This window comes from Dissoconium aciculare (genome assembly GCF_010015565.1).
Source record: "Dissoconium aciculare CBS 342.82 unplaced genomic scaffold K489scaffold_5, whole genome shotgun sequence".
NCBI classification, from domain to species: Eukaryota; Fungi; Ascomycota; class Dothideomycetes; order Mycosphaerellales; family Dissoconiaceae; genus Dissoconium; species Dissoconium aciculare.
Genome location: NW_022984955.1, coordinates 76,908 through 90,082, shown reverse-complemented (window position 1 = coordinate 90,082; position 13,175 = coordinate 76,908). Strand labels below are relative to the sequence as shown.

The window sequence follows — 13,175 nt, the reverse complement described above, 5'->3', positions numbered from 1 at the left end:
GGACGTGTCTTGTGTCTGTTCCAGCGCAGTGATATGAGCACGTTTTGGATTGGATGGACGTCATCAAATTGTGGAGACCATCGATGTATAAATAGAGAACACAGGGTGATGCTTTGGGCGAGGCGCCGTGTGGTAAAAGTCAGAAACGTGCGAGGAGCGAAAGCGACAAGGGCACCGGGTGGACCGAAGACTTTCTGTCCTGTTGAGCAAACTCCGCGACAATTAGCGTTCGCTCTTTGTATGAAATATGCCGGCTAGCATGTATCCGTTTGAGATTCTCTGACAGGATGTATCTCGATGCGAAGTCACCTGAGGAGACAGCGCAAGGCAACAACGAAGCGCTCTCCGTGCCTCATTCATGCTTCGGAAGGGTGAGCCAGTCTTGGATATAGCTCACTCTAGGCCTATCAAATGGCAGTCCAGCAGAGTCCACCAGCTCGATGGAATAATAGGCGGCGCGAATGAATTTGTACTGCTCGCTGCTCGAGAGTACGATGAGCCTCAACCTTGTATAAAACCGCGCAAGATTGCCCTCGATATTCTACAAAAGAACATCAGCTTGATTTTCATCCGCGCTCACCGAACCAAGCTATACCATTGCCCTTACAATTGCTTCCGCTTTCAGAGCAAATCGACAAAAGGTAAGGCAGCCGATCATCGTTCAGTGGCTGTATTCTAATCGATGCCTAGACCACAATGCCTAACAAGTGGAAAATTGTCAAGGACTTCGTGCTCCAAGGAGGCTACAAAAAGCTCCTGAACCCTACAGTAGGGATGCACTTAACAGCATTCCCCAAGACTGCGAGGGATCTCGAGAGTTTGGGTGTGCGCTTCGACTACGCTGGACACGTTATCGAAGATGGCAAGAAGTTCCACCGTTTCCAGGTGCAAGTCAATGCCGGAGACAAGATTCCGAAATCATGGAAGGTGTGGAGGGAGAAACACAGCAAAGGAAAGGGTACGCATGCTATAATAGCTACGATCAAGGTCCCCGATTCAGGCACGAAGGACGATGTGGCGCAAGCTTTTGATGATGTCCAAGATGAGATCGAGTGATTGTTGGCTTTGACAGCGTATCGCTGGCACGAGGCGATGACCGCCGGCCCCCCATGTTTCAATAAAGACTCGTTTTAACACGTGCACACTCATCTCATCAGACGCGTTAAAGTATTCGAATCCTACGATCAAAGAATTTTGCACACCCGCAATCGTTGGTCGGAATAATTCAGGTGACCTTACCGATTTAATGATGAAAGTATCCATGGATGGGAATAGAGTATTCAAAATTGATCATGTTGAAAATGTGCGTGATTGGTCTGAAGTCGGAGTGCACGCCGCAATGGCCAGCTGGCGCCCGTGTTGCCGCCAGCGCCAGTCGGTGATGACCGAGAAGGCGGAATATTCAAGGGCGCGCCCGGGCGCATGTAAAATATATGTAAAACGCCCCGAGTGTGCGTGCATTCAGTTTCGTCTATATATATATGCATCGATGTCCGGCACAAGGCACTATGAACGCAACAATGCGGCTCTTCAGGTCAGCAACAAGCATTCGCAACATGGCTACAGCGGCGAAGCTCCCAACATACGGATCTGACCTTTTTGAATACACAAGTGGAAGATTTCTGTGAGACTAGGCTTGCCCAGGCGTTGCACGCGGACAACAAAATCTAACAAATGTCAAGATTCAATGAGCCAGCTCGTATGCGAGAGCGACAATCATTATTCTGTCCGAGCGAACTGAGTAACGCCATTTGCCATGCATTGAACCGGGACCGGGCAGATGTTGAATCCGTCGACAAGTTTGCCGAAGGCGGCTTCAATCGCATCATCCAAGCAACATTCAAGGACGGCTTCAAAATCCTAGCAAGATTACCTTTCAACATGGAAGCTCCTCTTCGTCACTCAGTGGCAAGCGAGGCCGCGACCTTGACGTTTCTCCGCGCTCAAGGACTGCCGGTTCCAAAGGTTTACGGCTACAGTCCTCTATCCGACAATCCCGTGAAGACCCCGTACATATTGCTCGAAAAGATGGAGGGTCGATCGCTCGGCGATGAGTGGTTCTCGCTCCCAAACAAAACCCTTATGAAGGTCATGAAGCAACTCCTGGCCCTAGAGAAGAAATTACTGGCAATTCAGCTTCCCGCGTACGGAAGTTTGTACTTCGGTCATGATCTTCCCAGCGGAAATCCTGGTATCAGTCTTGGTCCAAGTCTGCAGGGCGAAGGCGAGCTTGTCGTCGGGCCCAGCGCAGCTTATGCATGGTGGTATAGAGAACGAGCAGCACTCGAGGTGGATCGCGGCCCATGTACGTTTCCTGGGCAAAAATTTCATGGATAGACTGTTAAATCGCTGAACACTTTTTCTAGGGACCGATTTTCAGTCATGTTTTGAAGCGGTGGCGAAGCGAGAAATAGCCTTTTGCAAGCAGTACGGAAAGCCACGACATGATGTCGAGCCTTCATTGCGCGAGCTACAGGGCTTCAAGCTGCAAGAACCTCAACGTCATGCAAACTTGCTCAACGACTACCTGAAGATTACGCCTGGGCTTTCGATCAATGACGATCACAGATTTGCGCGTCCAACTTTGCGCCATCCCGATTTTTCGCCGAGCAATATTTTGGTGAACGACGAGTACGACATTGTTGGGATTATCGATTGGCAGCATACCGTCATTTTACCGCTCGCGCTGTGCGCCGGTATTCCCAAGCATTACCAGAATTGGGGCGATCTGGTGTCTGAAACCTTGCAGCGACCCGATACAAAATTACCTGACAACTTTGATACGCTCGATGAGGATGCGCAGAATGAAGCACGGGAGACAATGCGGAAACGACTGGTTCATTTTTACTATGGCGCTCTCACCCTCAAGCTCTCGGAAACCCATTTTGACGCCTTGCGAGATGAAAACGTCATGCTTCGCGCCAAACTCTTCGATCGCGCTTCCGCTCCCTGGGAGGGGAACTCGCTTGAACTGGAGCATATTCTGATCGAGGTCGTGCGTCGCTGGCCGATGGCCATTGATGAAGAGGACTCCACCGCACAGCACAACGACCATAATGCACCGGTTCAATATAATGATCATCAGATCGATTCGTGTCTGAAGGCCATAGCGCTCCAAGAAGAGAAAGAACAGGAACTGGAGGAGATGCGAGAGGTCATCGGAATTGACAGTCAGGGCTGGGTGCCCAATGACGAACGTCTGGAGCAGGCGAAGCAAGTGAGAGATTTGATCAAGCAGAAGCTTCTGGAGGAGTGCACAACGGAACAGGAGCGTATCGCGATTCGAGATCACTTCTCCTTCGACGACCATGCAGAATGAACGGCTGTCGGCTGGGTCGCAAGTCGTGATGTAGATTAGAATTGGACGAACTCTGGCGGCAGATCCAGTTTACCTACATGAAGCAGCACTCCCATCGAACAAACCGCATAGGTCTTCGCAGCCTGTTCTATACAAGTAATAATGGATATGCTCATGTTGGCAGTGGAAATTGGATCTTTGACTGTCTCCCACTGCTCATGGTAGTCTCGTTATCTCCTTGCTAATTAGTAAGCAACACCTTTGAAAGCCTCGGCATTGATTTTAATGCCTGAGGCACTAACATTTGATGGTCCAGCAACACCAGAAATGATATCATATGCGAGTAGCATTGGCGATCAAGCCGAAGACGTGCTTCTGAGCTTGCCGTCTGCAGGGCAATAGATCTAACCTTCTATATAATCAGAAATCTAATCAGAGTCATCCAAGCAATTCCACACCCATCAATTGTAATCCTCTGTAATTCAAGGATATCACCATGCCAAAAGCTCTCGTTATTGAAAAAGTTGAGGGCAAACCCGGCAAAGTCTATTACCCTCTCAAGATCATCGACCAGCCAACGGCGCAACCGAAACCCAACCAAGTCGTCGTGAAAATCACCGCCGCAGCGCTGAACCACCGCGACTTATTCATCCGCCAGGCTCTCTACGGCGCAATCGCATTCGGAGTCCCACTACTCGCTGATGGCGTTGGAATTGTAGTCCGAACCGGCGATTCTGCCGAAGCGAAGAAATGGGCTGGCAAGCGGGTCATTTTGAACCCGGGTGCAGGGTGGAAGGATGATGTCGAGGGCCCTGAGGAAGCGTATTCCATTCTCGGTGGTACGAAGTTAAATCCTCTGGGCACGGCGGCCGAGGAAGTCTGCATTGATGCTGCGGAGCTGGAAGAGGCTCCGGCGCATTTGTTCGATGCTGAAGCTGCTGCTCTGCCGCTGGCCGGGTTGACAGCGTGGCGGGCTTTGGTTACAAAGTCTGGAAATGCGAAGGCTGGAAGGAATATTCTCATCACCGGCATTGGCGGTGGCGTTGCGGTTTTGGTGTTGCTGTATGCGGTGGCGATTGGTGCGAATGTCTATGTCACCAGCAGTAGCGCTGAGAAGATCGCAAAAGCGAAAGAACTTGGAGCTAAAGGTGGCGTCAATTATAAAGAGAAAGGATGGGAGAAGCAGCTACAGGAATTGCTTCCAAAGGACCGCAAGAAGCTCGATGCCATCATTGACGGTGCAGCGGGTGAGGTGGTTGCTCAGGGTGTGAAATTGCTCAAGGTAGGCAATGCAACCCAGTCTTCATTCTGACATTCGGCTGACAATTCGTAGAACGGGGGTGTCATCTCACAATATGGTATGACCGTATCACCGAAGATGAACTGGAGCATGCCCGCAGTCCTCAAGAACATTGAACTACGAGGTTCGACGATGGGTTCCCGCAAGGAGTTTGCGGAGTTAGTGCGATTCGTCAACGAGCACAAGCTTCGACCTCTGGTCTCACGGTCGGTCAAGGGCATCGAAAACTTGGCTGAAATCAACGGTCTGTTCGAGGATATGAAGAATGGAAGCCAGCTCGGGAAATTGGTGATTGAGTTGGCGGACGCGAGCTCGGTGAAGAGCAAATTGTAGTGTAACTTGTATATAACGAAAATGAGAGATAGTCATCAGAAGCGTTTCCCGACGTTCATGTATTTCCGACGACAGCGCTGGAGCGAGCTCGCTATTTGACATTGGAGCTCTGACGTTGTGAATTCTGTCACTGATCAGTGTGGATGTTCGGACAACTTGACTGTTGCCTCATTTCCATCTGCTGGATCTTTTCGTGCGTATAGTCACTCGAATGAGAACGGTATGCCATGGTCCGCATCGTTAGTGGGTCATCAATATGCCTTAGAACAAGACCGCCTTTCCCACGGTGACTTGATGTTTGGACCGGTTTTGATCATCTTACTGCCGTATAAGAGCGATTCACGATACAAAGGTTCACAGTTGCTCCCATCGTCGAGCTAAGACACCGAGAAGGAAAACCTCTCAGGCCGCTCGACATCACGTCGTGTCTTCACTCGCAGGGTGCATCTTGTCGACTTTTCCTAGCCAGATCAATCCCCGAGTCTGGCAAGAAAACATTCCTCGGTATCACTGCTGAGCTATCATGATGCAAAGAAGTCTGCTTCAGTAGTTCGGCAAGAGCATTCGTGTGTTGTCATGCCGAATTTAGTCTTCATATAGCCGATCATTTGAACTCCGTTGCTGTCGACAGGAACATCAGAAAGAACAAATTATCCCCTGGGCTTCGGGCGAGACTTTGTTCTTCTATCCTTCGGCGTTAGCGGTGGCGTTGACAGCAGCTTCTGCTACAGCACCTTCTGATAAAACTTTGCGCATGCGAAGATGATTTTTAATAAGATGACTGTAGGAGTTCCTCGTTTTCGGTCACGGTAAGACGAACCTCCTCACCGAGCACACAGATTGCGGTTTCGGCACTGTCGAGGGCGCAAAGATCTTCAATCCGTGGGCATGCCGTCTGGTCAATTAGATTAGTTGGCGATGGGCGCGTAGCATGATCGATAGATCTGGGCACATAAGCCGACGCTCGCGCTCTTGGAATGCTTTAGGTCAATGCTCAAGCGTGTCGCCGTGGTACATCGTGTGTGCAAATGCTGATGACTTGCATGATGGATCTCGAGTGCTTCCGTCTACATCGGAAGAACGTCGGATGAGTTCTCGCTGGAAGTCAACATGATGCGCAGAGGCGATAATTCACAAACCTCATTGCCTCACTTGACCGTTCGCAGGTTCACCGCTTACCTTTCTGATGTGAGGCTCGATCACTTGATCAGAACTGTGGATCTCATACTAAAAATTTGGGAGTGTCCGCTTGCCGTCCCGAGAGCCACGTGTGGAGCCATGCGACGTCGGCATCGAGATGGAAGGTGCTCAAAAGACAGCCTCAAGTCGGCGGCAGCTAACGGATAAATCCATCACTGCCTTGAAGCTGCTCAGACTCTTGGCGCAACTGTGCGACGTGATGATCGGAGTACAATCCTCCGATGATGGTACGACCGTGAAGCCAGCTAAGCATGCCATGTATGAGCATGTCACTCGCTGGCATTCTGAGGAACAGAGCCATTGAAGCGGGTTTTGCCAAGACGAATGGCGGTCTGTGAGAATGGGACCTTGGCGTGGGAAGCGAAGCGTCGTGACCGGCGTTTCGCCGCCTTGCACGTGTGTGGCTTGGAGGTGCAAATGCACATGGCTCATGCCTTCACACAACACAAAACACGACGGGCTATGACCATCGTGTTTATTCCTTCGCAAGAGGTGACGCTTGCTTGTGTGAGCAGCAATACGCAGGAGTGCGGCGTATGCGGCGCGCGCTCAGGCCAACTGCGCAAAGCAGTGCGCACGCAAAGTCGCTGGCAAATCTTGAGGAACACTACTCAGTCCGGTACCCTCACGAAGGATGCACCGTGATACGAAGCAAGGCCCGCTCTTGGCATCAGCCCGTCACGCGCTCGCATGCCAGCCATTGATTGGTAGGGTTTCGAATTGATATCTGCATTTGTTGAGAACGGCACGCATGCGCGCGAGCAACTTTTACGCGAGGCCAGAACGTCGATAACCCATTAATGTCGCTGTGATCGTCCATGTCGATCGTTAGACTTCGGAGCGTTATATGCGGCGCGGTGCGCTGCTGTGGTGGATCTATCTGCGGAGAACAAAAGCAAATCTAGATCTGACGAGGGATTTTGGGCGAAACTGGCACGAAGTGAAATCTGCACGAGTCTGCATTGGGCGGACGGTATCGGAACACGCTAGCTTCGGCGCTTGTCTCAAAACGGTAATTGCGGGTCCTTCATGCGGCATTCTAAGCTAATCCCGATTGAGCATCAGCCCGGGAGATATCGCAATACTCGAGGGCACCTTCAAATGCAGCATAGTTGAAGTGATGATCGTTCGATAAGCAACGATCTTGTCAATCTACAACTTTGAGAGGACATAGGCGAGGCTTCACTCGCAGTGGATTTGTTGTCAAAACGATTGAAATTGGTATAATATGATCTAAACCCACAATTGCGCCTTCTAATGCATGTTTTGAGTATCTAAGCTGAACCACACCTTCATGAACATCGTCGGAACAATCTCCATCTATGGGTTGCGGTAGAACGACGGGGCGTTCAGGAAAAGACCCATAGCGACCTGGAAACAATGTCAGTTTCGTTGTGATACGTTTTGTAAAGAGGAAGAACTTACACCACCGATGGTACCAGCGACGGGGATAGTAAAGATCCAGGAGATGACAAGGAGCGTGACCCGTTGCCAGTTGACAGCCGAAAGTTTTCTGCGATGAGAGTTAGCTATTAACATTCATGGGAATTGGATTGACTGAAAAACTTACCCGTTCATGAGACCAACGCCGACGGTAGCGCCAGTGATGCACATGGAGGTGGAGACGGGGAGAGCGAATTGAGAGAAGACGAGGACGGTGATGGCGGCACCCATCTCCATGGAACATCCACGGGAAGGCGAGTGGTAGGTGATCTTGTTACCCATGACGCGCATGATGTTGTAACCATAGGTGATGAGACCGAGAGAGAGGACAGCGGAGAGGACAGCGAGCTGCCAGATCGGGACGGAGGCCTTGGTCTGAGCAGCGTTACCGGTTTGCCAGGCACCGTAGATGGCAGCCCAGGGACCAGCGGCGTTACCAATGTCGTTGGCACCGTGAGCGAAGGAGGCAGTGCAGGCAGTGATGACCTGGACGAAGGAGTAGGAGTACTCAGTCTCATTGTCGTACTTGGTGGCACCGGCGTAGACGCGGACCATACGGTCACCGTCGGGAGTACCGGCAATACCAGTCTGAGCGGCGTGGATGTCGTAGTTGAGACCGTAGAGGGCACCGCAGACGATGTAAGCAGGGATACGCTTCATGATGATCTTGATGTTGTGGAGCTCGTAGACGTTACCAGGACCCATCTGGTTCTCGTGGAGAGTGCGCATAGCCCAGCCGAGAGGACCGCGCTTCTTGCGGAGCTTAGCGTGAAGACGGGCGTCGGCCTCAGCGCGGTGCTCGGCGTGGGTCTTGTTGGCCTGAGCGGTGTTGACCTCAGTGATAACCATGTCCTTCTCGTGGGTAGAGATGTCGCTGCCGCTGGCAACAGCGGTCTCGGCAGATCCGTGCTCATCCTCGTCGTCGTGCTGGACAACGGCGTAGTTGGGAACGACGACCTTGTCGGCGGAAGCAGGAGCAGGGCGGAAGAAGAGAGCCGGGCCCATGATGAACATGTACCAGGGGAGGTTCTCGCGGCGGATGATCTTGCAGTAGAGGTAAGGGACGAAGAAGAGAGCGGAGAGAAGACCGAGACCGCAACCGGTACCGACAACAACGGCGGCGATGAACCAAGGCTCCTTAGCGTTGAGCTTGAGGTCGGGGGAACCCTTGTACACAATGGAGAGGGTGCAAATGGTACCGGCGATGAGGAAGAAGAAGGGCGAGGTCATAACAGCCCAGCGCGCAGGGTTGGAGCGCTTGTGGACGACGTACTTGATCAGGCCGAAGATGATGGCACCGAAGCAACCAGCGATGAGAGGAGCCATACCGAGACCGGCGAAGATGGCACCCATACCCTTACCACCGTTCCATCCCCAAGAGACCTGGGAGGCACCGCCGACGGCAACACCGACACCAGCGACGGCGGAGATCAGAGAGTAGGTGGAAGAGACGTGAGCGGAGTGGCGGGTACACCACATGACCCATGAGGCGGCGGCACCGAGAGCGCAAGTGAAGGCGAGCATCTGGACACCAGCGTTGTTGCGGAAGACAGAGTTAGGGATGATACCGTTCTTGATGGTGTCGGCGGTACGGGCTCCGACGGTGATGGCTCCGAGCATCTCAAAGATCGTACCGAGGACCATGGCCCATCGGTAGGAGATGGAACGGGAGGACACACTGGTAGCCCAGGCGTTGGCGACATCGTTGGCACCGTTGTTCCAGATGTCGAGCATGGCAAAGAAAGTGCCGATGGCGAACACGTAGTCGTATTGGGAAAGGACAGCCATTTCGAACGAGTGTTGTGGTTGTATGCCGCGATTGGCAGTGGTTGAATCACAATATGAGGTGAGAGACTTCTCTGGAGCTTGAGGCTGCTTGAGGAAGTTCTTGTGTTGTCTGGTTAAGGGAAGATTATTTTGAACAAGATTCCTCGAGTCTCTTATACACATCAGCGCCCCAGCAGACACAGGGTGTGGTATCGATGTGGGAGGATGAACTGCATGTCCAAATGTCACGGACCCTGGCCGCCCACGCGAGTCCAGACAGACATAGTGGCGAGAGGGCTGCACACTAGAGACGAAGGATGTCACGATAGCTCCTAAACAGAATGTTGAATACACCACCGACTGAGCCCAGTTCGCACATCACCGACAGTAGTGCGGTTTTTAGAACGATGCTGCCGCAATTGTGCTGCATGGGTGTGCTAGTACGCAAGGCCAGCCACTCGTACTAATGTGACCCATCCGAATGCTCTGGATACAATCGCGCATGTCCCGATTGGACGATGTTTGACCTCCTGCAACATTCTCTGAGACCAGACCAATTGCACCATATCGATCTATCGATATTGGACCCAGATGATCATCGCATGATTTGCATTCATGTTTTCTTTTCAGATTTTCTTTTCATAATATCCTTGCCGGGACTTCGAGTTCGCATGTCATGAAAGTCCTCTGATACCAACTAATTCAAAATTATGTGCATGGGGTAAGTCCTATAGCGTGGCGTAAAAATGGTCCCGACCGCATGGACATTGTGGAAAGTGCATTGTTGATGAGTTGGTATGGTTGGTCTCTCAAGCGCATGCTTCTGGAAGTAGAAGGGCTTCCGACCCACGTGCTTAAAGCATTCGCTGCTGTTGAATCAAGCAGCGTTTTGCCAAGGCCCGGCCAAGAGCTTTCGCCAGAGCGGATGGCCCCGACCTCACCTCTTCCCGGTCCACTTGCCAATTCCCTGCCGAATTGTTGTTTTCTTTTCACGCGCACGATGCCTCGCCTGCTTTAGCACCTTGGCAATTCGAGCGGCACGTCGAATGTTCTCCTTCTCGATGCACCTTGGCGACTTTGCGACATTCGGCGTTCACGGCCGGTTTTAGCGACAGCGAATGAATTGCCCAACACGTGGGCGACAACGCCGTTGAGATTTGTGAATGCACTCTGCTTCTATTCGTTCTGGATGGACGAGGATGATTATGGAGAACATCTCATGCGGACTTGCACCCCTTCACGTGCCCTTCCAGACCTCCCACGGTACCCGCCTGCCCTCGCGACCCTTTCCAACACCCCACGATCTTGACTCTGGAGCGTGGCTCACCAACTCGATTACGGGAAATGCTCGTCACTGCGACCTTGGCATGAGCAATCGGCCGAAGGTGAATGGTTCGCCTTCGCAATCCTTCTCCTTCTAGTCGCTCATGAAATTGGTATTTGCCATGTTACAGTGTAGCAATGAATGCTCACTTCGGGATGTTTTCGTTTATTCGTAATTACTTCAAGTTTATGTCACGCCCATGGACACTGGACCCACTTCTCGCACCAGTCGACCTCGCCTCCGATGAGCCCTAATATCCGGACCATTCCACACCTCGCTTGTTGTTGCCAGGAGTTTTGTGATGCCTTCAATTCAACGTCCTTCGGATCCTCAGCGTCTCCGTTGGGCTTGCTTGAAGATCATACCTGCAGCAGCGGCCGCGGCTACGGCCAGACCACCAACGATCGCAACGCCCATCATGCCTTCTTTGTTGACTTTGTCGTCGATCAATTGCCGCAAACTCTGAGCTTGCAGATTTCCCGATTCCAGATCCAAGAGATTGTCGTTGTACCTCCTGGCTTCAGCATAGTTGCCAAGTTTGTAGTTTCCAAGGGCGAGATAATAGAGACATTCTCGCCGACGGTCAGGACTTTGCCGGAAGATGTCGCTGAGGAGGCGAACCCCTTCTTGCTGGTCTTCGCGGGTCGTGGATTTGATCAGACCCTATGATGCTGGTTAGTTCTTTTTTCTTTTTTCTCCTCGTACTTGCTTCCGTTTGCCCATCACAAGGATTGTCAAATCGAAATGTCGATCAGATTTTCTTCTTACCCAAGCGAAATTGAATTTGGTCTGCAGTGACACATATTCGCCTTCTTTCTCGTATTGCGACCGGAGCACTTGAAGCTCGGCTGGTTTCAAAGGACTGATTCGAACGTCACATCAGCATTTCATCATCACGGCGCATCAACATCAGGGTCTTCAGTGATTGCTTCTGTCACATTACGATGTCTGTGTCGCAAATGATCGTACCTCTCTGCATCTGCTGCATCTAAAAAATGTTGTGATCAGTCATGTCTGCTACGTCGCGGTGACGTTGTCTCAAACAGGGTTCAAAGCTTACATGGAAGATTCGCGCCAATCATGATGGCTTCGGTGTCCTTGATGATTCTCTGAGGACAAGGGTAATTAGTGTTGTGATATCAATTTGTGATATCAGAAGGAACTTCTTTGGCCACCGACATGGCATCGGTTGACGCGAGCATGACCGACGTAATCGGGGTCTGAGCTCACGTGCGGTTCGCGGCTTAGGGTTTTCGGGCCGGCGCGTCTCCTCCGAGACAACTGTTTGCTGTTACGACGCGATGTAAACACACAGACAATTTGGCGGGGCATTTGCATTGACGATCGCATTCTGGTTGAACGACCACACTTTCGCTGTTCAACAACTCATAGCCTGGAAAACGGCGCTCCAACCCTGCACCGAAAATCTTTGATCTCATTCTCACGATGGTGCTCTTCGACGAAGATCCGGTCACTGTAGGTCTTTTGGAGGCTCGTCTACATGCAGACTGCTGACAATCATTTCGAACAGCTCATTTCCGCGACAACAGAGCAGTTCAAAATTGCGCCGGACAAAGATAGCCTGACACGGATATCCGACTCATTGCACTCTCTGGGCAGCACGCGACAAATGCGCATCGATGCACAATCACAAATTCTGAGCACACTATCGCGGAAACTCAACAATCTCAAAGGACAGTATGACTACGAGGAGGAACGCCATGATGCCGGACGACACGCAGCAGAGATGCTCAAGATGGACACGGAAAAGTTCAGGATAGCCAAGGGAGCCAACGACGCGGAGATCGAAAGTGAGCGATTGAGTGGTGAGCTTGCAGCGCTGAAGCTACAACTTTCGACGCTGGAGAAGGAGGGTGTTGAAGGCGCATCGCGGCGCGGAGAAGACGAGGTGGATGAGGTCGTGTAAGTGTTCGGTATATCGCTTGCAGCTACCCGACTTTGCTCACTGACACGATGCTTTCACAGGTTGAAGCTACAGTTCTTCCGATCCCTCGGGATTGATGCGACACAGGACCCAAAGACGGGCGAGTACACGCGCGCTATCATTCGCAACTCAAATCGAGGAGACGTGAATGTGGTGAATGTTGACGGCAAGATGTCGCCCAACTTCACGGCGAATATGTTCTGGGATGCTCTCTAGAGCCCGCATCATATGTTCCTTTCGCTTGCAAGCTTCCAACTGATTCGACGAACTGAAGTGTGCCTTCTACCACTGCGCGCTGCTTCGCAAAGTAATAGCGAAGCCAAACTTCCTGTTTGGCGCAAGTCTCGTATTCGTAACCGGGCTGTGTAGGTGACGGCTACCTCGGCATTCCGCAACGTACTGTTCTTTGTAACAGCACAAAGTGATTCAATAGAGCGCGGAAACATATTGCTACCGCTCCTGTGCGGCACTCGCTCCATACAGCATCACCTTGTGTCTCCACACATTTTTCAAGCTTTGCAAACACTCTCACCCAGTCATCAAAACGGCAGACACAAATGAATAT

General features: G+C 51.6%; 6 protein-coding genes across 6 annotated transcripts; 4 read left to right on the top strand and 2 right to left on the bottom strand.

The window, feature by feature from the left end:
- Positions 1–453: 453 nt before the first annotated feature.
- On the top strand, positions 454–1,270 carry K489DRAFT_191184 (uncharacterized protein). The gene is made up of 2 exons (XM_033599531.1): positions 454–641; positions 691–1,270. Exon 2 carries the CDS (start codon positions 697–699, stop codon positions 1,054–1,056), a length of 360 nt encoding a protein of 119 aa, XP_033460303.1. The 5' UTR covers positions 454–641; positions 691–696; the 3' UTR covers positions 1,057–1,270.
- Positions 1,271–1,556: 286 nt separating this feature from the next.
- On the top strand, positions 1,557–3,319 carry K489DRAFT_317879 (phosphotransferase enzyme family protein; the record flags this gene model as incomplete). Its single annotated transcript, XM_033601270.1, has 3 exons — positions 1,557–1,624; positions 1,683–2,305; positions 2,367–3,319. The coding sequence occupies 3 exons, from the start codon at positions 1,557–1,559 to the stop codon at positions 3,317–3,319; spliced, it is 1,644 nt and encodes a 547-aa protein (XP_033460302.1).
- Positions 3,320–3,794: 475 nt separating this feature from the next.
- Positions 3,795–4,931, top strand: K489DRAFT_318390 (NAD(P)-binding protein; the record flags this gene model as incomplete). Its single annotated transcript, XM_033601315.1, has 2 exons — positions 3,795–4,580; positions 4,632–4,931. The coding sequence occupies 2 exons, from the start codon at positions 3,795–3,797 to the stop codon at positions 4,929–4,931; spliced, it is 1,086 nt and encodes a 361-aa protein (XP_033460301.1).
- Positions 4,932–7,451: 2,520 nt separating this feature from the next.
- Positions 7,452–9,362, bottom strand: K489DRAFT_318216 (putative sodium/phosphate symporter; the record flags this gene model as incomplete). Its single annotated transcript, XM_033601293.1, has 3 exons — positions 7,452–7,502; positions 7,557–7,644; positions 7,702–9,362. The coding sequence occupies 3 exons, from the start codon at positions 9,360–9,362 to the stop codon at positions 7,452–7,454; spliced, it is 1,800 nt and encodes a 599-aa protein (XP_033460300.1).
- A 1,633-nt stretch (positions 9,363–10,995) lies between these two features.
- Positions 10,996–11,747, bottom strand: K489DRAFT_388124 (putative mitochondrial fission protein Tbfis1p; the record flags this gene model as incomplete). Its single annotated transcript, XM_033606390.1, has 4 exons — positions 10,996–11,328; positions 11,434–11,527; positions 11,635–11,653; positions 11,726–11,747. 4 exons carry the CDS (start codon positions 11,745–11,747, stop codon positions 10,996–10,998), a joined length of 468 nt encoding a protein of 155 aa, XP_033460299.1.
- A 259-nt stretch (positions 11,748–12,006) lies between these two features.
- On the top strand, positions 12,007–13,108 carry K489DRAFT_191048 (Spc24-domain-containing protein). Its single transcript, XM_033599529.1, has 3 exons — positions 12,007–12,141; positions 12,197–12,588; positions 12,652–13,108. The coding sequence occupies exons 1-3, from the start codon at positions 12,112–12,114 to the stop codon at positions 12,824–12,826; spliced, it is 597 nt and encodes a 198-aa protein (XP_033460298.1). The 5' UTR covers positions 12,007–12,111; the 3' UTR covers positions 12,827–13,108.
- The last annotated feature ends 67 nt before the right edge of the window (positions 13,109–13,175 follow it).

Coding starts and splice junctions, on each gene's coding strand:
- K489DRAFT_191184 (XM_033599531.1), top strand. CDS start 697: ATGCCTAACAAGTGGAAAATTGTCAAGGACTTCGTGCTCCAAGGAGGC.
- K489DRAFT_191048 (XM_033599529.1), top strand. CDS start 12,112: ATGGTGCTCTTCGACGAAGATCCGGTCACT. Junction 12,142..12,196: donor TCGACGAAGATCCGGTCACT/GTAGGTCTTTTG, acceptor CATTTCGAACAG/CTCATTTCCGCGACAACAGA. Junction 12,589..12,651: donor GACGAGGTGGATGAGGTCGT/GTAAGTGTTCGG, acceptor ATGCTTTCACAG/GTTGAAGCTACAGTTCTTCC.